At 43.4% G+C, this 25,318-nt stretch overlaps 1 protein-coding gene across 1 annotated transcript; it reads left to right on the forward strand.

The window, feature by feature from the left end:
- Positions 1 to 2,864: 2,864 nt before the first annotated feature.
- On the forward strand, positions 2,865 to 23,522 carry LOC120305168 (zinc finger protein 658B-like). Its single transcript, XM_039336603.1, has 3 exons — positions 2,865 to 3,202; positions 6,964 to 8,983; positions 21,469 to 23,522. The coding sequence occupies exons 2-3, from the start codon at positions 7,136 to 7,138 to the stop codon at positions 23,251 to 23,253; spliced, it is 3,633 nt and encodes a 1,210-aa protein (XP_039192537.1). The 5' UTR covers positions 2,865 to 3,202; positions 6,964 to 7,135; the 3' UTR covers positions 23,254 to 23,522.
- The last annotated feature ends 1,796 nt before the right edge of the window (positions 23,523 to 25,318 follow it).

Genomic DNA, 25,318 nt, shown 5'->3' on the forward strand with positions numbered 1-25,318 from the left:
CATGCTTAAGACTTAAGTGTGGAACACTAATCAAGGATATCATTCATTTATTTTATCTATGTATCAGACTTAACTGCCTGTCTCCCTCACAGAGGGGTCTGAGCAGTGTACACATTCATCAGTACAATAAAATATTAAAAACCGTATAATTTAAGATTAAAAATGTAAAACACTATAAATTTATTGATATTAACAATTGATTGAACTTGAATATGCAAAATACAAAGTAGAATTATTGAAACCGACACTAATAATGGAATACCCAGATTAATCAGACCGCACAAAATCTAATATAGAACGAATGAATTCAAGCAAAATTAACCAATCCTCTTAGATATACACAATGTTATTTCATTTGTTGTAAACTTCCATACTGCAGTTACCACTTTTCTGTTAAAAGGTCAGATATGAATTCTCTCCATATTTGTACTGTTAATTGAAGATAGATCAATTTTATTAAAAACATGCCCTGCCTTCTATGATGTCCCATTCTTGTGATTAAAGAAACAAAAAGGTGCTTTAATGGGTTTTTCTCTTTGTTTAGGAGCCATTCCACAATTTCATTTTGTTTTGAAGTTGTTTTCCCCTTTAAAGTCATATTTTGCAACAGTAGAGTTTCCGAGTGGTGAGCAAGCTTTCACATTCACCAGAGATCCTGAGGATAGGGTGCTTCTCCCAAGGGTTGTGTTTGTGACACTCAGAACTATAAACAGCGGGGAATTTGAATGAAGACTCAATTAGGAGGAGAGCCATATGAGTCTCTGGTAGCCAAAAATCGGAAGGCATCCAATAGCAGCTTCTCAGTCTACCATATTTTATAAAGAGGCATATATCTGTGTCAGCTATGCATTCTAATACAATTGGTTAGAAAGAAAAGATGGTAGCAGAATCCTGACATATCTCAGAAGGGGTAAAAATTAATTGATCTCTTATTCACTATTTTTTTCGTAGTGCTGTATATTTCATTACATTAAAATTTTTGACTGTCAAAAATGAATGCTTCACTCAAAGCACAGTGACACACTTTGCATGCAAATGCATAGCAGTACACATTTTATAATCCTTTAAATGTTTCTAAAGTTTATCAATTTCTTCTACCATATATAGTCACCCTCTCTTCTTAAGTGCATTTTTCTGGGTGGGTCCTGCTGTGTGTCTTGATTTGATGTAAGGGAGATTTCTGGGCAAGGAATTTTACCGAAGCAGATGACACTTAGCAGATTTAAAATCTCCTTCACTAACAAAGCAGGCTTGTTGGGAATAGCAGATTCAAGAGGCTCTGTGCACTTGGATGCCATCTCTCATCTGTACAAGTGAAGGTGGCACTTTTGGGACCTCTGCCTTGCCTTGTCCTAAATCCATGGGAGCCCCAGGAAATCAGTCAAAGTTTTTGGGGTGTAGAGAGTTTTTGATCTCTCCTGAGAATCAGCCCTGCGAAAGGACAGGAATTTTTAAGTGAGTTTTTTGCAAACTACTTCCAAGTCTTTTGCCCAAGCTGTTTGGGAGCAATAAGGCTGAAAACTAACTCCTCTAGGGATTGGGAAGGCTGCTCAGAGCAATTCTGCCCTCTGGTGAAATTTAGGCTTCCCAATAATAGAGATAGGAAGATCAGATGTATCTCCTATCTAGAAGTAGTTTAGTGGCAATGCTTGTGGAAGCTTCCAGATTTGTCCCACGTTTCATTATTAATTGGGTGAAGCTGCAATCATTTTAAAGGCTGTACACAAACACAAAACCTTCATGAACGTCTAGAGTCCAACACCTGGCTAATCTTTTTGTGCCTTATCTGATATCGGACGTTGGCGATCATGTTGGCGATCCTGTTTTTATCAGCAGCCGCACGAAAAAGTGCTGCTGAGTTTTGTCCAAACCAGTCCCTTAGAATAGATTTTGAAGCCACAATGTTCTTCTTCTGCCTGGACCTTGTTTGCCTTCAATCTTTCCCTGGAGGATTAAATGGAGTGTGCTGTATTTTTCTGGTGTCGCATCACATGTCCGAAATGTTCTAATTTTCTTTTTTTAATTGTTTTGATGATTTCTCTTGGCTTTCCCAGGCGGCTTATCCCCTCCTCATTTCTGATCTTCTCAACCCAGCTTATACGTAACAGCCGCCTGTAAATCCACATTTCAAATGCTCCTAGTCAATTCAGGTGGCCTTCTGTCAGAGACCAACTCTCTATTCCAGGGGTAGAGAGGTTCTCAACGTTGGCAACTTTAAGACTTGTGGACTTCAAGCTGGCTGAGGAATTCTGGGAGTTGAAGTCCACAAGTCTTAAAGTTGCCAAGGTTGAGAACCCCTGCAAGTCTACTCCATAGAGCAGGATAGAAAAATATAGCATCTGACATCTAATCTTACAAAGTTAAATATGGTCAAGCTTCTCTCTTCAAGCTTCCCTCAGTTGCAAAAATGGGTTTTGAGGAGTTATCCTGCATACCCCCCCAAGATGAAGAACTGGCTGGAACTGACTTCACCGATCCCCGAGGAAGGTGCACTTTAACATTGCCTGTTTTTCCAATGGTTCCTCCCCTCTCAAGGATGCTTTCCTTGATTTGCCTAAAGGTGCTTTTTCAAAAGGCAACTGGACTTGCTTTGTATTTGCTTGAAGACGTTTTGCTTCTCATCCGCGAAGCTTCCTCGGTAACTGAAGAAGCTTTGGATGAGAAGCGAAACATTTTCAAGCAAAAAACAGAAAGCCCTGTTGCCTTTTGCAAAAGACCTGGATGACTGAGAATCTCCATAGACATTCCCTTGATTTAGTTCTCACTTCTTGCAAAGGGATACATAGATCCTCCTAGAGCAGGGGTAGGCAACCTTGGCTCTTTTATGACTCGTGGACTTCAACTCCCAGAATTCCTGGCTGGCTCAGGAATTCTGGGAGTTCACGAGTCATAAAAGAGCCAAGGTTGCCTACCCTTGCCCTGGAGAGAAAAGGTCGGTAAATGTCGATCAAAAAGAAAAAAAAAACCGGGCAAACGCCTCAGGATGGAGATCGGACAAGCGTGTTTTTCAGCCTTATGCCGCTCGATGGCGCTCTAAAGATCAACAAGAGCCGCCACTAGAAAAGAGCATTAGATTGCTAGAGAGGACGTCGGAGGAGAGGAGAAGCGTAGAGGAACTTCCTCTTCCGGCTCACCCATGGGAGGATAGACGCGTGGAGGGCGGTTCTCGTGCTCTTCCCGGGGTCGAAGCAGCAACTGGAAGGTGAGTGGAAGGAAGGTGCGGAGGAGAGGCCGGGAGCTAGTAGCGGGGCTGCCTCGGGTGCAGCTTATTCTTTTCTTCCCCAATTTTTAATCCAGTAGCACTGCACGCTTGAAAAGTGTGTGCCTTTAAAAGTGGTACCTTCAATCTTCTGCTGGTTGGGAGATTTAAATAGTCTCCTTCCTTTTAGGGTTGACTCCTTGTGCTTTTTATGAGCGTGTTGTTTTCTTTGCAAATGAGGAGGGAGCTTCATGGGAAAACGGGGGGCTGTAAATCCTGCAGAGGCTTTGGGCACCATTTCCTCTGTTAAAGCCCCCCCCATATCTTTAAAATTAGACAATTTTTCAGGCCGAAATACACATGAATTGTAACATACGTACCTTTATATTTCTGTTTGTCTTCGTGTATTTGTAAACTGTCTTCGGCATTTCCAGGTATATTTGATAATAATGATTTCAGTGCTAAGAATTTGTGATTTTCCTTGGATCTTGCTAGTCATTTATTTGTGAAATGAAAATTAATGTCGGAGGTTAATCTAGACTTTTGGACTTTGGTTTGTTTTTTTTAAGGATTTTATTAAATTTCAGTAAATAGGGGAAGAACAAGGAATGTTTAAAAATGGACATAAGTAATGAAAAAAACAAAGACCAAAAGTAACATTTTAAAAATGATTCCTTCCAACTCTTTTCAAGATACGGATATATAAAAGTACACTTTTGCTTTCGATAACACAATAAAGTAAAGCTAAAAGCAAAGATATATATACTAATCAGATAACAAAAGGAAAATACATCTCAATCTAAATAAAGTATATAGCCCATAAATGCATCATATTATCAATTCAGAAAACATGTGTAAATAAAACATTTCTTTAAAACAATGAATAGATATGTTTAGACATATCTAAATAAAACATAGCCAATGCATCATATTATCAATTCAAAAATACACATATTACTAGATTCTTCTACAGTAAAAATTCTGTAATAAAACATCCTCTGCTTTAAAATTAGACAAATACATAAACCTAAAAATGTATATCTGTTAAACTCCCAAATGTTGCACAATATTTCTATTATCAAAACATACCAATATCTTTGGTAAGATATCCGCTTTGGCTATCCCATTAGCTAAGTTCTTTGAAAGCCATATTCTAGCAATTCTTGAAAATGATTTATGCTTTTCTGAGAAGAGTGTATTTTCGCTTTCAGAGTTAGTTTTGTGTCTTCAAGAATCTTATCAGTGCCAAATTCTCTTGTCAACCCAAAGACAGATTTGGAAGTTGCTCTGGTTTGGCTTGATTTCTTAGATCAATGTCTAAGAGATTATTATATCATTTTAATCCTCCAACATATGCTAATTCTGATATTTAAAAAAAAGACAACATTTTTTTTCATCATGTGACACACAAAGTCCAATAATGATAGATTTAATCCTTTGGGTCACAGTTTCCATGGCCACATATCTACCAGCTGATTAACAGGATAGAGTTGGAAGAGACCTTGGAGGTCTTCTATCTGGTCCATCCCCCTGGCTCAAGCAGGAGATCCTATACTAGACAGATGGCTGTCCAGTCTCTTCTTAAAAACCTCCAATGATGGAGCACTCACAAATTTTGGAGGCAAGCCGTTTCACTGATTAATATTTCTCACTGTCGGGAAATTTTTCTTTCTTTCTAGGTTAGAGCTCTCCTTGATTATTTTCTATCAATTATTTCTCGTCCTGCCTTCAGGTACTTTGGAGAATGGTCGATCCCCTCTTCTTTGTGGCAACCTCTCAGGTTTTGGAACACTGCTATCGTGTCACCTCTAGTCCTTCTTTTCATTAAACTAGACATACTCATTTCCTGCAACCACTCATATTTTAGCCTCCAGCCCTCTAAATCATTCTCATCATCATCATAAGAATAATAAAGTTGGAAGGAACCTTGGAGGTCATCTAGTCCAACCCTCTTGTTCAGGCAGGAAACCCTATAGCATTTCAGACAAATGGCTGGCCGGTCTCTTAAAAACTTCCAGTGTTGAAGCATTGACCGCTTCTGGAGGCAGGTTGTTCCACTGGTTAATTGTTCTAACTGTGAGGAAGTTTCTCCTTAGTTCTAGGTTGCTTCTCTCCTTGATTAGTTTCCACCCGTTGCTTCTTGTCCTGCCTTCAGGCACTTTGGAAAATAGCTTGACTCCCTCTTCTTTGGGGCAGCCCCTGAGATATTGGAACACTGCTATCATGTCCCCCCTCAGCCTTCTCTTCATTAAACTAGACATACCCAATCATGTTTGTTTCTCTTCTCTGCACTCTTTCTAGAGTTTCAACATTGTTTTTTATCATAGTGACCAAAACTCGGTACAGTATTCTAAGTGTGGTCTGATCAAAGCTCTATAAAGCGGCACTATCACTCCATATCACCTTGATGCTGTCTCTCCTTTGATGCAACCCAGGACAGCATTGGGGGGGTGGTGGCAGTTGCAGCACATTGCTGATGGCCATTAAATGAGGCAGCGCCCCTAAACACCTCCCCCCCCTTTGTTCTCCCTGATGTAACCGTTTAACAAATGGGATTATTAAGGGTGCCTTAGATGGGGCAGCCCTGGGATGCCTAGCACAGTGTCAGGCTGGCTTGCCCTGGGCCTCCTAAGGTTACTCCCACTCTTGAGGCACTCCATACTCCACTTCTGTCCCCTTGGGGCCCCTGCAATATATGAGGGGCTGTCACAGAGAGAAGGGAATCAACTTTTCCAAAATGCCCGAAAGCCAGACAAGAAAGAATGGATGGAAACTAATCAAGGAGAGATTCAAACTAGAAATAAGGAGAAATTTTCTGACAGTGAGAACAATCAACCAATGAAACAGCTTGCTTTCAGAAATTGCAGGTGCTTCATTACTGGAAGCTTTAAAGAAGAGACTAGACAGCCACTTGTGAGAAATAGTATAGGGTCTCCTGCTTGATCATGGGGGTCCCATCCGACTCTGTTATTCCGAAAGTTGTACAAGCAAATGACTGTGGGGATGGTACGGCGGCCATAACTTTGAAACTAGTTCATAAATAGCTGGGGGAGGGGCTGGTATAACTTTGAATTGTTGCTAAGTGATCCAGCATAAGTTGAGGACTACCTGTTAGCTAATTGAAGCAAAGGGTATCCAATCCATATAAAGGAAGATCAGCAAAAATAAACATTCCCTCAGAGTATTAAGCAAAAAATAATAATGAATTCCATAATTCCAAACAGTTTGAGCAAATATGTACAAAATATTAAGGTTTCTTTTTAAAAGCATATAGTTCAATTCCCAACAGCAGCCACAAAAAGATCCTTTAAAATTTACTTTGTTTTCTTTGCTGATAGTCCAATCCACCATCCAAAGTAACGGTAATAAAAGTTATTAATAATTAATAAATAAGTCCGGAAATATTAAAATCTCCAAGAAAAAAAATAGCTCGTATCAAAAGAGAGCCTTTCTTAAAGAACAAATGAGTACCAAAAAAAAAACCCTGTTAAGAAATGAGGAAGTCTAAGTTAATTGCCCCATTAGAACTGTGTTACAGCATTGCAAGAGAGATCTCCCTACCTCTTAGTTGGTCACACACCAAACAGTGGGAAAAACCACTTCCACAATATACTTGCCCATACTGATTGTCCAAAGGACAAATTGAGTGATTCCTGGATTGCTTCTTGATTGTAATGTATGCTTTTTTTCCTTGGGGTTTTCATTTGTTGTGCACCGATTTTATATAGAATCGTTACACTAACCTTTTTTTGTGAATCTTTTAGATGAAGAGGATGCCAAGAACAACATTCTGGACAAGTGAGAATCAAAAAGAGCATTAAAGGAGAAAGCAAATCCAGCCAGTGATCAAACTTTTTTTACCTTCTTCTCCAGAAAAAAACGAAGCACTCCACGAAAAGGTCAAGGGGGGGATCATATCCAAATTCAGAAAAAAAGATGGAAATATCTGGAAATCAGTGGGGAGGCAGCTTTCACATGGATAGCCACATAGGGCAGGCAGTCATGCAAGCTTTGCCCTTTGAAGATGAACAAAAGAGTATTTTGAATCAAAGCACTGTGCAAGAAAAGATTGAAAATATTTTTGATCTTCCAAATCCAGGAATATTAGTGGTGGAAAAGCCCAGCAGATCTACATACGAGAAAAGCATAGATTGCAGATCACAACTGATTACGCCTGAAGGGATGCACACCGGAGAGAAACCTAATGAATGTTCTGAGTGTGGAAAGCTATTTTGCTACGGCTCCCATCCTTTTGAGGATAATAGGACCTACAACGAGGGGAATCCATACCAGTGCTCTGAATGTGATAAGAGTTTTCACAAGAACACACCCCTAATGATACACCATAAGACACACACAGGAGGGAAACCATATGAGTGTATGGATTGTGGGAAGCATTTTACTTACAATTCCCACCTGGTGAAACACCAGAGAACTCACACCGGGGAGAAACCTTATGAGTGTCCAGATTGTAGGAAAAGGTTCCGTACTAATTCACACCTGGTGGCGCACAAGAGGATTCACACAGGGGAGAAACCATATCAGTGTCTGGATTGTGGGAAAAGTTTCAGTCGGAATTCCCAACTAGTAATCCACCGGAGGACACACACAGGAGAGAATCTATATGAGTGTCTGGACTGTGGGAAAAGTTTCAGTCAGAATTCCCATCTGGTGGTACACCAGAGGACACACACAGGAGAGAAACCGTATGAATGTCCATATTGTGGGAAACATTTCAGTTACAGTTCCAACCTGGCAGCACACCAGAGGATTCACACCGGAGAGAAATCGAATGAGTGTCCGGATTGTGGGAAAAGTTTCAGTCGGAATTCCTACCTCGTGATACACCACAGGACTCATACTGGGGAGAAACCGTATGAGTGTCCAGATTGTGGAAAAAGTTTTATTCACAGTTCTGAACTGGTGAGACACCAGAGGACGCACACGGGAGAGAAACCATATGAATGTCCAGACTGCGGGAAAACTTTCAGTCAGAGTTCCAGCCTGGTGTCACACAAGAGAACTCACACTGGGGAAAAACCATTTGAGTGTCCAGATTGTGGGAAAACTTTCAGTCAGAGTTGTTACCTGGTTATACATGAGAGGACTCACACAGGGGAGAAACCATATGAGTGTCTATATTGTGGGAAAAGTTTCATTCGGAATTACTCCTTAGTGATACACCAGAGGACTCACACAGGGGAGAAACCGTACGAGTGTATTGATTGTGGGAAAAGTTTCCGTCTTAATTCCCACCTGGTTGTCCATCAGAGGACTCATTCTGAGAAGAAACCATATGAGTGTCAGGATTGTGGGGAAAGTTTCACTCAGAATTGCCTTTTGGTGTACCACCAAAGGCGACACACAGGAGAGAAACCTTATGAGTGCCCAGATTGTGGGAAAAGTTTCAGTAACAATTCCCACCTGGTGGTGCACCAGAGTATTCACACAGGAGAGAAACCGTATGAGTGCCAGGATTGTGGCAAAACTTTTAGTCGCAATTCTCACCTGCTGATACATCAGAGGTCTCACACAGGAGAGAAACCGTATGTGTGTCAGGAGTGTGGGAAAACTTTCAGTCGGAATTCCCACATGGTGATACACCAAAGGACTCACACGGGAGAGAAACCATACGAGTGTCCTGATTGTGGGAAAGGGTTCGCCACTAAGTCTAAACTTGTAATTCATGTAGCTTTACACATTGGGGAGAAACCTTTCAAATGCCCAGAGTGTGGACGTTGCTTCACACAAAATTCCTCCCTTACTGCACACAAGAAAATCCACATGAGGCAGAAAGCGATGAGTCTAGAAAAGTCTTGAATTTCATCTCTGACCTGTCTTTAGAAGCAAGGGAGATCTAGAGAGGCCCAGCAGAAGCATGAGCTCACCTGCTTCAGACTTTCCCCAAGATACACAGCCAGTGGCATAGCTGTCTTGCCAATGAGAATCAGCGGGGAAGGAAAACTATTATGCCTGCCTTTCCTAATTCTGCCCCTGCCCTTCCTGCTCCCAAGGTGCCCTGCCTTTCTGGGACAAAAAAGGAACCATTTTCCTCAGCTTTTGGGAGCTTTCCCCACTAATCAGGAGTCCACCCATTAGCCGTCCATGGGGATGCTGCAAAGCTCCCCTGCCTCTAGGCCAGGGGTAGGCAACGGCTCTTTTATGACTGTGGACTTCAACTCCCAGAATTCCTGAGCCAGCCATGCTGAGGGGAAAGGGAGAGGTTTCCAAGCTGAGCCATGCTGGCTCAGGAATTCTGGAAGTTGAAGTCCACGCGTCACAAAAGAGCCAAGGTTGCTTACCCCTGCTCTAGGCTTTGCGAAGGGGGCCTTGCTGAAAGGGCAGTTTCAGGACAAGCTTCCCAAACCTTTCCCATTCTTAACACCCCCCTCCTTCCCTCAAAAAAACACATTTCTTCAATAAAAAAAAAAAAACAAAATAGAAAAAAACTGGGAAGGGTGGATGTTGATCTTCACTCATCTTTGTCCCAGTTAAGTGCTAAAATAAATTCTTCCTCTGCCCTCTAAACCAGTGGTTCTCAACCTTTTTAATGCCGTGACCCCCCCCAACTGGTCATAAGTCGAGGACTAAACCCGTCATAAGTTGAGGACTAAACATGTCATAAGTCGAGGACTACCCAACCGGTCGTAAGTCGAGGACTTTCCCTGCCCGGGAGTGCAGCGCATGCATGGTGCCACCCCCTGCGCCGGCCAAGGCGTAGCTGGCAAGTGGCAGAGACAGAGCAGGCTGACCACCAGCTGGCCCAGCCCAAGGGAGGTAAGGCACCCGCTGGAAAAGGGGGAAAAAATGGCGGACAGCCTTGCTTGGCGACCCCCATAAAATGGTCGATGGACCCCAAATGGGGTCGCGACCCATAGGTTGAGAACCGCTGCTCTAAACAATATCCTTTTAAAAAAAAAACTTTACTTTGATTCCAGGCTAAAGAGTGGAAGAATGAAGCCAACAAGGAGAGAAAATCCCCAGCTTTTTTCTCCTGAAGTTAAAAAAAAAAAAAAAAATTGTGCCAGAAAATGGAGGACACTGGGTCTTTGCAAGCTTAAGCTGTCTGACTGTAAAGTCCAGCTAGGACTTAAAGTAAAATAATGTGGCTTTCTGAGGGAAATGGGGGGTGGTGGAATTAAGGAAGGGAAAGGGTTGGGAAGCTTGTCCTGCCTTTTGTGAGCATAAATTAGTCTCAAGAAGTATTCAGTTTATCATGCTAGGCTTTGGGCAGTGATAGATTTTAATCTGCTACATACTAACCTTTATGTTCCCTAAACCCATCTCGTGTTCTTTTAGATTCATTTAAACTATTTTTTATGTATGCATTCTCTTTTATATCTTTTCATTTTCTATAATAAATGTTATTTTAACAATTATTTAGATTATTTTCTTTTTAATTAAATGTACCCAGAAATCCTTATGCTGGTCTTTTGATTTGATTTCACCAGGTTATATAGTACTTCCCCCCACCCCCAGTAGATCACATTGCATATGAATTCTTTGCAGGACCAGGCCAGGGGTGAGGAGCCAAAAGGTTCTTGAAACTAGGTGGTTTCAAATTTAAACGTGTGCAAAAGTTTTTAAATTTTAAAAGAATCAAATTACATTTAATTTTCTCTCTTTTGATGCCATTTTTTGGAGGTGCACCATTATCATAATATATTTAGGAGATGAAAATTCTTGAAATGATTCAAAAGCCTCTGGATCTTTGAGAGAACCATACCATAATGCAAACTGTTAGTAACTATGGTATTCTGATATCTTTGGGAAATAAAATGGGCTATTAGGACAGAAGGAATGGAAAGGAAGAACTTTGCTAACCCTATCCTTTTTACAACCATTTAAAATGTTTCTGTGAACCGTTTATTAGTGTATTTTATCAAATTTAAACAGTCCCACCTTCTTTCTAAGCCCTCTTTTTTTACTCCCTGCTAGTATGTGTATCTCTCACTTTGACCTAGTAGAGACTTTTGTGCAAGGAAATTTAAAGAAGATGGCATTTAGCATTGTGGTGCCCCATCACTGGAGGCTTAGAAAGAAAAGACCAGACAGCCATTTGTCTGAAATGGTATAGCCTCTCCTGCTTGAGCAGGGGGTTGATTAGATGACCTCCAAGGTCCCTTCCAACTCTGTTATTCTGTGTTCTATCTAGGAGATTTAAAATATTCAGGAACAAAGGTGGCTTGCTGAGAGCACCAGGTTCAGGACATTGGGTGTGCTTGGATACAGCTATGGCCAGCACGAATGAAGTCTCTGGCCTGCTGGTGCTCCCAAGCTGGTTCCTCTTGTGAGCCACAGAAAATCTGTCATGAAGTTTTGGGATATGTAGAAAGGTTTTAGTCTCCACTGGAAAAGACAAGAGTCTTTGAATCAGTTTTCTGCAAACTAGTTTCTTTCAAGTCTCTTTATCAACTTGTTTGAGAATAATAAGGCTGAAGTCTAACTCCTCTAGAGATTGAGAAGGCTCCTCGGAGCAATTCTGCCTCGGAGCAAGATTTAGCCTCCTCAATAATGCAGATAGCAAGATCATAGGATAGGTGGTACCTTGTTCAGTAGTAGTAACTGTGAGAGAGATTTTGAAGTCCCAGTGGATAATCACTTAAATATGAGCCAGCAGTGTGCTGCAGCTGCCAAAAAGCTGCCAAAAAAGCCAACACAGTGCTAGGTTGCATTAACAGAGGAATAGAATCAAGATCACGTGAAGTGTTAATACCACTTTACAATGCCTTGGTAAAGCCACAGTTGGAATACTACATCCAGTTTTGGTCACCATGATGTAAAAAAGATGTTGAGACTCTAGAAAGAGTACAGAGAAGAACAACAAAGATGATTAGGGGACCGGAGGCTAAAACATATAAGGAATGGTTGCTGGAATTGGGTAGTCTAGCTTAATGAAAAGAAGGACTATGGGTGACATGATAGCAGTGTTCCAATATCTCAGAGGTTGCCACAAAGAAGAGGGAGTCAAGCTATTCTCCAAAGCACTTGAAGGCAGGACAAGAAGCAAAGGATGGAAACTAATCAGACACAGAAGCAACCAAGAACTAAGGAGAAATTTCCTGACAGAACGATTAATCAGTGGAACCACCTGCCTGCAGAAGCGGTGAATGCTCCAACACTGGAAGTTTTTAAGAAGAGATTGGATAGCCATTTGTCTGAAATGGTATAGGGTTTCCTGCCTGAGCAGGGGGTTGGACTAGATGACCTCCAATATCCCTTCCAACTCTATTATTGTTATAGAAGCGAAACAGCTTCAAAGAAAAAAAACAAGGAGAGAGTGCTCCTAATCTCAGCTTGTTATCTGTATAAAAGACATCTGGGAGCCAGAAATCTTGCTGATTGACAGGGGATCAAATACTTATTTCACTCATTAAAATGCAAATCAATTTTTCACTTTTTTGAAATGCGTTTTTCTGGATTTTTTTTGTTGTTATTCTGTCTGCCACTATTACGCCTACCATTAAAATTGTAGACTGATCTTTTTTTTTCAATGGGAAAATGTACAAAATCAGCAGGGGATCAAATAATTTTTCCCCTCACTGTATACCTATACTCTTTTATACCTTTACCTATACTTATATATTTTAGCTTTTTATAATAATTATTTTTAGACTCTGATTACTTTCTGTACTATTTTAACTGAATGTACGCCATGTTTCTTATGCTGGTCTTTCACTGTAATAAATATTTGATTTGATCAGGTTGCATAGAATTTTTTTTCCCTAATAGGTTACATTATGAAACCTTTACAGAAGGATGCCCAACAATCCAGACAACCCAGAGGTTTATTTGGCCTGAGCCTCAAGTGCCAAGTGACTTCAAATGTAAACAGACCTTCTTAGTAAAAACAATGTTAGTAACTAAAACTTCTTAGTAAAAACAATCTTCTGTTAGATAGGAGGAAGGGGAGAAGTAAGTAGGAAGGTTGAGGAGAAGGAGGAGAGGGGGAGAGTGAGGAAGAAGAGGGAAAGAGGGAAGTGAGAGGTTAGAGCAGTGGTTCTCAACCTTTTTAATGCTGCGACTCCCAACCAGTCATAAGTCGAGGACTACTCAACCAGTCGTAAGTCAAGGACTACTCAACTGGTGCAGCACCGTTTGCAGAATGGGACTTTTGGCGGGCTCAGCAGGGCAGAGACAGCCTGGACAATTCCTATTGCTTTTGAAAGCCAATAGAATTAGACTCTATTCAAGAGAGTCTATTCTATTGGCTTTCAAAAGCCAATATCACATAGTGGTTCTCACCTTTTTAATGCCGCGACCCCCCAACCGGTTGTAAGTCGAGGACTACTCAACTGGTCGTAAGTCGAGGACTACTCAACTGGTGCAGCACCGTTTGCAGAATGGGACTTTTGGCGGGCTCAGCAGGGCAGAGACAGCCTGGACAATTCCTATTGGCTTATGAAAGCCAATAGAATTAGACTCTATTCAAGAGAGTCTATTCTATTGGCTTTCAAAAGCCAATAAAATAGTGGTTCTCAACCTTTTTAATGCCGCGACCCCCAACCGGTTGTAAGTCGAGGACTATTCAACTGTCGTAAGTTGAGGACTACTCAACTGTGCAGCACCGTTTGCAGAATGGGACTTTTGGCGGGCTCAGCAGGGCAGAGACAGCCTGGACAATTCCTATTGGCTTTTGAAAGCCAATAGAATTAGACTCTATTCAAGAGAGTCTATTCTATTGGCTTTCAAAAGCCAATAGAATAAAAGGGAGTAGCACAGCTAAGGAAAAGGGGGAAAAATGGCGGACTGCGTTGTTTGGCGACCCCCGTGAAATGGTTGTTCGACCCCAAATGGGGTCCCGACCCACAGGTTGAGAACCACTGCAATAGAATAAGAGGGAGTAGCACAGCTAAGGAAAAGGGGAAAAAATGGCGGACTGCGTTGTTTGGTGACCCCCGTGAAATGGTCGTTCAACCCCAAATGGGGTCTTGACCCAAGGTTGAGAACCACTGGGTTAGAGGGTGGATGCGGTTTGGGGGGAAATGGGTGAGCAATACCGAAAGTTGTCTGTATAAATTTACTTTATTCTTTATCTGAAGTATTTTTTATGAATGTAATGAAAAATTGAAAATAAAAAACCTTTTACAAAAAAAAACAACAACAATCTTCTGTTGCCACGTTCCTCACATCTCATCTTCACAGCTACTTCCAGGGCAAAAGGTGAAAACCTACATTAAAACAAAAGCTACCAAATTTGACAAAGAGGTTGAGACTGGCCAAAGGTGATTGCCCATTTAAGTAAACATTTTCAGCTGCCCAGAATTGTTTGGTATGACATTGGTGGGGAGGGGCAAATAAATTCAATAAATAAAATAACAATTCCTTTCAGGATACACAATAGATACTTGGCTCCCCCTTTTGGCCATCCAGCTAATTGCAGTTTCCAATAATTCCTCCTAGAGCAGGGGTGTCAAACTCAATTTCACTGAGGGCCGCATCAGCATTGCGGTTGCCCTTGAGGGGCCGGGTGGGTGTGGCCAGAGTGGGTGCAGCCTACTGGGTGGGTGTGGATGGAGTGGGTGTGGCCTACTGGGTGGGTGTGGTCAGTTCTACATCATTTGTTTCAAGGGTGCCTGTGGGGCCCTGGGCAGGAGTGGGACAGATCTGAGGGTCTCTGGCAGAAGGGGGTGGGACCGGGGCAAGTGCCAAGGCATGGTCCACCTGGGAAAGTGCCAAGATGGCCACCACAAAATTGTACATTGGCTCCCGGCTGGCCTGGGCCAGGGCCAAGGCAGCGGGGGCCGTTCCCTCACTGTTTCCAGGATGGCTTTGTGGGCCACATGAAACCACTTCGTGGGCCGCATCCGGCCCTCGGGCCTTGTGTTTGACATGTCTGTGCTAGAGGGCTGGCTCTATCCCTGGGAGAAACAAAGGAAAGATTTCTCTATAAAAATAACCACCTCAGATTTGTAATTTTGTTGCAACCATCCATTGTTGTACTTCTCCTTATTGCCCTGTGCACTCTTTGGATAACCCAGCCTGCTTTCAGACCCAGGACTTTCTTCTAACAGAAGCCATGAAACTGACCATCCTACTCAGAACAAGGGACTGTCCATATGTTCAGGAGAGCCGTGTGCATCTATAGTAGCCAAAAGTCAGAAGGCATCCAATAGCATCATTGCAGATTGACAGATTTTGCTGAAAGGGCATTCGCTTGTTTTAGCTGCAATCGATAGACAGAAAAGGTGTTCCCAGACTCCTCCTGACCTCCTGTATAGATACTGAACAAATCCCAGCATTCTAGCCAACGACAGAATAACAGAGTTGGAAGGGACATCGGAGTTGTCTGATCCAGCCCCCTTGCTGAACTGGTTGCTTGGTCTCAGGAAATTTCTCCTTAGTTCCAAGTTGTTTCTCTCCTTGATTAATTTCCATCTGTTATTTCTTGGCCTGCCGTCAAGGGCTTTGGAAAATAGGTTGACCACCTCTTCTCTGCGACAGCCCCTCAAATGTTGGAACACTGTTATCACCCGTACTCCTTTTTACTAGACTAGACATACCCAATTCCTGCAAATATTCTTCATATGTTTTAGCCTCCAGATCCCTAATTATCTTTGTTGCTCTTCCCTGCACTCTTTCCAGAATCTCAACATCACTTTTTAGAATGTGGTGAGCAAAACTGAATGCAATATTCCAAGTGGTCTTACCGGGGCTTTATATACTAACACTTCGCATGATCTTGATTCTGTATCCATCGGTTAATGCAACCTAGGACTGCATTGGCTTATTAAAAAAGGCTGAGCGCCAAAGAATTGAGGCCTTTGAACTATGGTGCTGGGGAAGACTCCTGCGAGTCCCCTGGACTGCAAGGCGATCAAACCGGTCAGTCCTAGAAGAGATCAACCCCGATTGCTCTTTAGAAGGCCAGATCCTGAAGTTGAAACTCAAATACTTTGGCCACCTAATGAGAAGGAAGGACTCACTGGAGAAGAGCCTAATGCTGGGAAAGATGGAGGGCAATAGAAGAAGGGGACGACGGAGAATGAGATGGCTGGATGGAGTCACTGAAGCAGTAGGCGTGAGTTTAAATGGACTCCAGAAGATGGTAGAGGTAGAGGAGAGGAAGGCCTGGAGGAACATTGTCCATGGGGTCGTGATAGGTCAGACATGACTTCTCAATTAACAACACACTGCTGGCTCATATTTGTCCACTAGGACTCCAGGATCCCTCCGTCAGTTTCTGTTATTGAGCCAGGTTTCACCTAATCTGTACCTGTACATTTGGTTCCCCCACCCCCAGTGTAAAACCCTACTTTCTCTATAAAGCTAGGAGTGAAGGATGGTGGGTGTTGTAGTCCCACCGCACTTGCAGGACAGTATCACTCATCTTCAATTCCTAATTTTCCCCTATAGATGCAGATGAGCCCATGTAACTTTCTCTTTCAGTCTCGGTGCTTGCTTTGAGCCTTTGGCTTTGGTGATGCGAGCGATCCTCTCTGGTGGAGCCGGACTGGGCGATTTTGCCCTTGCTCAGTTCCGCCCCCTCCCTGCCCGGGCTTCAGCGAAGGGGTTAAACGCAGAGAGTTTTTCCTTTGCGCCTAGAGAGGAGGTAGGACGGGAGGGGGGGGGGAAAGGGCTGGGAGCCCAGTCTCCGGCCCCTCCCGCTCTCCCCCCTTCGTGGTTTCCAGCCGCCTACTGCGCCAGGGCTGCGGAGATCTCCTCGCGAGGAGGGGCTCCAGGTGAGCAAGGACGTTGCAAGAGGGGGGCTCCATCAGGTGGAGGAGGAGGGGGAATCCCCAGATGCGGGCAGGGAAGGAGGGGTTGCTTGGGGGAGGGGGAGCAAGGAGTTGGGCTTTTCCCAGTTGCGCCCTCTCCCCTTCCGAGTCCCCGTCTTTGCTTGCAAGGTTTTCTGCCCGGTGCAAGTTGTTGCGCCGCTGCTTATCCTCCTTGATCGCTGCTTCTGCGAACGGATCTCCGATCCCCTTAAAATCCTTCCTTCAAGTCCCTCCCCCCCTCCTTCTCCTCAGCCCAACATCTCGGTGCAGCCCAGCTGCCAGCGTGTGGCCTCCTGGTATTTTCTGGAAGGTTGGGGGGGGGGGAGGCACCGTTCCCACGTTCTTCTCCTGTCGCTGCTGGAGAGGATCAACTGGCCAAGGTCGGGAGGGGAGGAGGACTCAGGGAGATCTGAACTCAAGCGGATCGTAGTTCCCAGGTCGGAGGCTGAAGGGACTCCCCTCCGATTGGGTGATCTGTGCTAGGAAGAGGCCAGTGGTATCTGCAAGCAGGTGGCAGAGAGAGGCGTCCCAGACTTTGGCCAATGGGCAGCCCTGTCCATGTGGGCTTGTTTTGAGATGCAGCCCCTAAATCTGCCTCCGTTACGTGCTCAGATTCTGGTTGTGGGCTGCATCCTAGTTTATCTGGGTCAACCTCACTGAAATTCAGCACTTGTGGAAGTTTTCAATGTTTTAATTCTTATAATTTTGAATGGAAAAGCAGCTTTCGACTGCCTTTACAAACGGCCTTCCCAAGAGATAAAACGTGTTCTGTGATACATGCAAAAAAAAAGAAATAGAAGAGAATATTTGTAACTCTGGGATAAACTATGGCATAAAACCTTGGCTCTTTTATGACTTGTGGACTTCAACTCCCAGAATTCCTGAGCCAGCCATGCTGAGGGGAAAGGGAGAGGTTTCCAAGCTGAACCATGCTGGCTCAGGAGTTCTGGGAGTTGAAGTCCATGAGTCATAAAAGAGCCAAGGTTGCCTACCCCTGAACTAAGGGATGCTTGGTGCTTTCTAAGCTTGGTTGTTTTCTTGCAGACGTTTCATTACCCAACTAGGTAACATCATCAGTGCTAGAAGAGAGTGATGTGAAGGTGGTGTTCTTGTTGGTTCCTTGATTAGGCTGCTTACAGCTTCGAGACACAGAGGGCAGCCCTGGCAAGAAGGAACGAATCCTTTGAATTTAGAGAGGTTTTCATCTCCATTGAGAACCACTCCTGCAAAAAGAACAGGGCTCTTTAGGTCAGCTTTCTGCAAAGTAGTTTCCTCCGGGTCTTTAACCTAAGTTGCTTGAGAATGATAAGGTTGCAAATCTAACTCCTCTGGAGACTGGGAAGGCTCCTCTGAGCAATTCTGTAGTGAGATTTAGACTTGCCGATAACACAGATAGGAAGATCGCATGTAGCTCCTATCTAACTGTGGTTCAGAGGTAAAGCCAGCAGACACTTCCAGGTTTGTCCCATGCTTTATTATTCTGTTAATAGGACAGTGGTGGCGAACCTATGGCACGGGTGCCAGAGGCAGCACTTGGAGCCCTCTCTGTGGGCACACGTGCTGTTGCCCCAGCCTTGCCTCCTCCCGCGACCCCCTCACCAGCAGCCCCGCTGGAGGAGAGTTGCCCCCGGCTGTGGCCCACACGGAGCAGTGCAGCCAAGGACATGGCAGCCAGGCAGCGTAGACAACACCCTGCCCTCATGCCTCATTGCACACAGTTGATGATGCGGGGCGTGGGCAGAGGGCGTGGCCACCATGGCGCTGCTGGGCGCCATGCTGGAGGCGGTGAGTAGCCCTGTGGGCAAGTGGGGTGGGGCAGGGGAGGGGATGGAGTGGGGGCGGGGACAGTTTTTGGGCACTCGGTCTCTAAAAGGTTCGCCATCAGTGTAATAGGATGAAGCTAGCACTCATTTAGGGCGGCAGCCAAAAGAAGAACTTCATGAACTCACGGGGCCCAGCACCAGGCTAATCTTGTGAAGCTAAGTAGAGTGAAGCTTCACTCTTCATGTTTCTCTCAGTTGCAAAGGTAGATTTTGAGGCATTATCCTGCACCCCCCCCCCAAGATGAGTAACTGACTGCAGCAGTCTTTACTGATGCACTTAATCTTGCCTGTTTGCATATCATTTTTCCCCAAGGATGCTTTCCATTGGTTTAGATCTCACTTCCTGCAAAGAAAGCTTTCTCAGTTCCAGCAGCGATGGGACAAGCAAAAGAATAGGTTTGGGATAGATTGTCCTGTAGAAAATCTATCAATGTCATCACCAGGAATCGAAAATGACTTGCTTGGATGTAATAAAAAAAAATCTTTTAAGCACCTCAGATTGTGTTTTTCAGCCTTATTTTAATTTGCATAGTTTTAAATTTTTTTATTGCTTTATTTATTTTTTTATGAACTGTAAGACGTCCAATATCACCTTATCAGAGAGTTTGATGGCATAGAAATTTAATAAATAAAATGTTGCTGTATGGTGCTCTACTGATCAGTAATACCCACACTTAGAAACCCATCAGTACAGTAGCAGCTTCTGCGGTATAGCTAAAAGGATTGAAACCACTGAGTATTCTTGGATTGCTAGAGAGAATGTGGAAGAGAAGAGAAGGACATAGGAGGTTCCAATTAACCCATAGGGCAGGGCTCTTCAAACTTGGCCCTTTTATGACTTGTGGACTTCAGCTCCCAGAATTCCTCAGCCAGCATGTCTGGCTGAGGAATACTGGGAGTTGAAGTCCACAAGCCATAAAAGGGCCAAGTTTGAAGATCCCTGCCATAGGAGATTGTGGCATGGAGGGCAACTCTTGTTCTCTTTCTAGAGTCCATGCAGCAGCTAGGACAGGGGTTCCCAACCTGTGGGTCATGGCCCACTACCAGACTGTGGCCTATTTGCAACCGGGTCGTGTGAGTGGCGGGCTGGTGGACGTATGCTTGTGCATGCAAGCAGCGGGCGCTGATACAGCACTCATGCAAATGAAGCTGTGCGCATGCGCACATACCTGCCCCTCACACAAAACCATCCCCTCCCCACCGTGTGCTGGGCCGCCAACCCGGAAAGGTTGGGGAACGCTGAGCTAGAAGATGAACTGAGGAAAGGTCAGAGAGCAAGGCTGGGAGCAAATAGGGCAGTGTAGAAGCAGAGAAGCAACTAGGCTGAAACATACTCAGCTGCTACATATACCTTCCCTCCCCAATTTTTATTCCCCTAATGCTGGCTGTGGAATTCTGGGAGTTGAAGTCCACATGCCTTAAAATTGTCAAGGTTGAGAAACACTGCCCTAGTGCTACAAATTTAAAACTGGTGCCTTCAATTTTCCACTGGTTGAGAAATTTAAAAAGTCTTCAGGTTAGGGTTCACTTTTTGTGATTTTATGTACATCTTGTTTTCTTGGAAACTGAGGAGCTTCATCGATAAAACTGGTGCTTTAAATTCTGCAGACATGTTGGGCATGGTTTCATCTATTGAAGCCTCCCCTCTCTCTATAAATCACATCAAAAAGTTTGAGCATACCCACTTCTGGGACAATGTTCAGGCTGAAATGGATTTCCAACTTGCCCACATTTGTAGATGTGTATGTATCTGTTTATCTCTCTGTATGCATATATTAGTATCTATGTAAGCCAAAGGCGGGGAAGTATGGTCTTTTTATGACTTGTGGACTTCAACTCTCAGAATTCTGAGAGTTGAAGTCATAAAAGGGACGTAGTTCCCCACCCTTGATATAAGCTTTCCTCCGAATTTATAAACTCATGTGATAATAACAGATGGCAGTGCTAAGGATTTCAGAATTATGCAAAACCAGAAGAGGATTTCATGATTCTGTGGATATTTGAACTTGGTTCTCATTAGCTTTCTATGTGTCAAATGAATCATAGTTAATGTTGGTGGTTAACCTATGATTTTTGGCATTTGTTTTTTATTGTAATGTATGAATTTTCCTTGCTGTTTTCACATCTTGTGCATCCTTTTATAAAGATTAAACTCACCACTTTATGTGAATCTTTTAGATGAAGAGGATGTCCAGAAAAACCATCCTTAAGAAGTGAGAATCAAAAGGAACATTAAAAAGGAAAACAAATCCAGCCAGCAATCAAAAAATTTTCCACTTCCTACAGAAAACCACAAAATTCTTCTGCTTCCCAAGGAAGGTGAGAGACAAAAGAGAATAACAGAAAGAGAATTTTGAGCTGGAAAGAATTGAGTCTGTGGAACTCACTGAAACACTCCCTAAAAAGGTCAAGGACAAGATCATTTCCAAATTCCAAATAATCTGGAAATCGGGAATGGATAGATACATAGGGCAGACAATCGTGCAAGCCTCATCATGTGAAGGAAGAAAGAGTAGCTTGAATCAAAGCACCATCGAAGAAGGGATCAAAAATATTTTGGACCTTGAGAATCCAAAAATGTAACTGGTGGAAACCTCCCTGCAAAAATTGCAGATCGTAGCTGAATATGCACGAGAGGATCCAAACTGGAGAAAAGTCCGCTCAGTGTCATCACTGTGGCAAAATCTTTAAGAAGCAGGCCACCCTAAGGATACACAAGAGGACCCACACAGGGGAGAAACCATATGAGTGTCTGGATTGTGGGAAAAGATTCAGTCAGAATTCCCATCTGATGAGCCACCACAAGACTCACACTGGGGAGAAACCATACGAGTGTCCAGATTGTGGGAAAAGTTTCAGTCACAATTCTGACTTGGTGGTACATCAGAGGACACACACAGGAGAGAAACCATATGAGTGTACAGACTGTGGCAAAGGTTTCAGTCACAGTTCAAACCTGGTGATACACAAGAGGACTCATACTGGGGAGAAACCATATGAATGTCTGGATTGTGGGAAAAGTTTCAGTCAGAATTATGCCCTGGTGATACACAAGAGGACTCATACTGGGGAAAAACCATATCAATGTTTAGATTGTGGGAAAAGTTTCAGTCAGAATTCCCACCTGGTGATACACCAGAGGACTCACACTGGGGAGAAACCGTATGAGTGTCCAGATTGTGGAAAAAGTTTCAGTCACAATTCTGATCTTGTGGTACATCAGAGGACACATACTGGAGAGAAACCATACAAGTGTCCCAACTGTGAAAAAACGTTCAGTCATAGTTCAAACCTGGTGATACATAAGAGGACTCACACTGGGGAGAAACTGTATGAATGTCTTGATTGTGGGAAAAGTTTCAATCACAATTCTGATCTGGTATTACATCAGAAAACACATATAGGAGAGAAACCATGTGAGAGTCAGGAATGTGGTAAAACTTTCAGTCAGAATTACCACTTGGAGAGCCACCAGATGTCTCACACTGAGGAAAAAACATATGAGAGTCTGGATTGTGGGAAAAGATTCAGTCAGAATTCTGATGTTGTGATATACCAGAAGATTCACACTGAAGAGAAGCTATACAAGTGTCCAGATTTCACTCAGGATTCCCACCTGGTGACACATCAGAGGTCTCACACTCAGAAGGCACCATATAAGTGTACAGATTGCGAGAAACACTTCATTCAAAATTCCAACCTGGTTGTACATCAAAGGACACACATAAGACAGAAACTGTATGAGTGTCAGGAGTGTGGCAAAATCTTCAGTCACAATTGCCACCTGGTGATACACCAGAGGACTCACACTGGGGAGAAACCGTTTGAGTGTCCAGATTGTGGGAAAAGTTTCAGTCGTAATTCCTACCTGATGATACACCAGAGAACACACACAGGAGAGAAACCATATGAGTGTTCAAATTGTGGGAAAAGTTTCAGACAGAATTATGATCTGGTAATACACCAGAGGACTCACACTGGGGAAAAACCATATGAGTGTCTGGATTGTGGGAAATGTTTCCGTCGGAATTCTCACTTGGTGATACACCACAGGACTCACACAGGGGAGAAATCATACAAGTGTCTGGAATGTGGGAAAAACTTTAGTCGAAATTCTGAGCTGGTTATACATCAAAGGATTCACACAGGGGAGAAACGGTATGAATGTCTGGATTGTGGGAAAAGTTTCAGTCAAAATTATACATTGGTGATACACCAGAGGACTCACACTGGGGAGAAACCATACGAGTGTCCTAATTGTGGGAAAACTTTCAGTCGGAATTCTGAGTTGGTGATACATCATAGGACTCACACAGGGGAGAAACCATATGAATGTCCGGATTGTGGGAAAAGTTTTAGTACTAGGCCTAAACTTATAAATCATGTAGGTTTACACATTGGGGAGAAACCTTTCAAATGTCCAGAGTGCGGACGGTGCTTCATACAAAATTCCTCCCTTACTGCACATAAGAAAATCCATATGAAGCAGAAGGTGAATGTAGGGAAGGCTTGAATTTCATTGCTGCCTTTAGACGTATGGCTGAGAAATTAACTAATTTCTGGGCTTGTTCATTTAGTCAAATGTGCTTCAGTATTAGAGATAAGGGAGAAAAGAAAACTTGTTAGTTTTCTAAGGGCTAATTTCCCGTATCTGGCTATCAGCAAAAGTTACTGGATATTCACTTGTTCAGAAATTGTGCAATTCTGCAAAAAAAACCAAAAACCTATTAGGGTATTTTTTGCTTATTGATAATCATGCATAATAGAAATACCACAAATAGATTTTCTGCCGTGTGTGTCCTCATTTTCAATGAATTTCCCAGCCAGCAGACCTTTTGAAAAAAATCTGAGTCATACTCAATCTTTATCAGAGGCCCTAGAAATCTGCTACAGGTCCTAAAAAATACATTACAAAATGACAAAGCTGGAAGGGACCTTGAAGGTCTTCTAGTCCAATTCCCTGCTCAAGCAGGAGACCCATGGCATGCCCTCTATGGGTACGCGTGCCATTGCCCCAGCCCCGCCTTCCTCCATGGCCCCCTCCTCACCAGCAGCCCCCCCCCGAGGAGAGTTGCCTCCGAGTGCGGCCCGTACAGAGCAGCGCAACCAAGGACATGGCAGCCGGGCAGCAGGGACAAGACTGCCCTTGTGCCCCATTGCGCGCAGTTGATGTGGGGAGCGTGCGTGGCTGCCATGGTACTGCTGGCCTGCCTGGGCAAACCGCGGTGGGCTGTGGAGGCAGTGGGTCGCCCTGTGGCCAGGTGGGGCAAGGCAGGCGTGGGCAAGCAGGGGTGGGCGGGGCACAGGGCGGGGGCAGTTTTTGGGCACTCAGTCTCTAAAAGGTTCGTCATCACTGCCCTATGCCATTCCAGACAAGTAGATGTCCAGTCTCTTCTTAAAAACCTCCATTGATGGAGCACCCGGAACGTCTGAAGGCAAGCCGTTCTGCCGATTAATTGTTCTCACTATCAGGAAATTTCTCCTTAGTTCTAGGTTGCTTCTCTCCTTGATTAGTTTTCCATCCATACAAAAAAGATAGGCGCACTTAGTGATTGTGGCTCCTCAAATAGGAGGTCAAAGGAGAGAAGAGGTAAAAAGTATTCATCTTTTCCCAACGTGCACAAAAAAATGGAGTGCAAGGAGAATGGTGAATTCATTGTTTGGGAACAGTGAAGCCCAGCGCAGTGAAGCACAGAACGGTGAACATATGAGGGAGGTTTGGGGTCGTGAGAAGAGCACAAAAAGTTCACAGGTAAAAGGTTGTTGAATATTATATGCAAATGCTGTTGTATTGCAGAGAAAAGGAGGTTGTGACTTTTGAACATAGGATCTGCAAAGGTATCAGCAACTCCTGCTATGATCGCCTTTGTGTGGAGGTGCCTCTTGTTATCTTTTGAAGGCTGGTGGATGATAGCAGTGGCCAAGATGCTAAATTTAGACACCAAAGAATTCAAAATTTGTTCATTTCAGTAACACATTTCAGGTTATAATACAGTACCCCCGTGACTCTCGACACCCAGAAACAAGCGATCATATGCTTCTCCACTGGTTGTATTACAGAGACATTTGTACTAGGCTCATCTCTCCAGTACTGCATTACTACTCAGCGTTCACAGAATTCTACACCTCCCTGCTACTTTCAGATAGTAACCCTGCTACTATCCTACTGCTACTATCATATTGTATAACGTGAGTATGGTTGAGCATTTGAGTATTGTTGAGTTTTTATATTTTTATAACATATTCGTTGTGTTTATAGATTTTGCATATTTTTATCTTTTTAATAAGCCACCCAGAATTATCCTCTGTAAGATGCCAGCCAGTGAATTTAATGAGTGAGTGAATAAATGAATGAATTTGTCAAGTTCTGTGAATCAGCATTTAAAATTTATCAGATGATGGATGACATATGTCACAAACTAGTTTTAACCAGCATCCGGCGTGTCACATTTGTGTGCTCTGTGTTGTGATAAATTTAGTCTGCCACATAACTAACCTTTATGCCCCCTACACCCATCTCACCCTAGCTTTCCTCTTAGTTCCATTTAAACTTCTGTTTTTATATATATTCTCTCTTC

This window comes from Crotalus tigris, unplaced genomic scaffold (genome assembly GCF_016545835.1).
Source record: "Crotalus tigris isolate CLP2741 ecotype Arizona unplaced genomic scaffold, ASM1654583v1 scf7180000017666.379230911805:20528666, whole genome shotgun sequence".
NCBI classification, from domain to species: Eukaryota; Metazoa; Chordata; class Lepidosauria; order Squamata; family Viperidae; genus Crotalus; species Crotalus tigris.

Coding starts and splice junctions, on each gene's coding strand:
- LOC120305168 (XM_039336603.1), top strand. CDS start 7,136: ATGGAAATATCTGGAAATCAGTGGGGAGGCAGCTTTCACATGGATAGC. Junction 8,984..21,468: donor CTGCACACAAGAAAATCCAC/ATGAGGCAGAAA, acceptor AAGAGGACCCAC/ACAGGGGAGAAACCATATGA.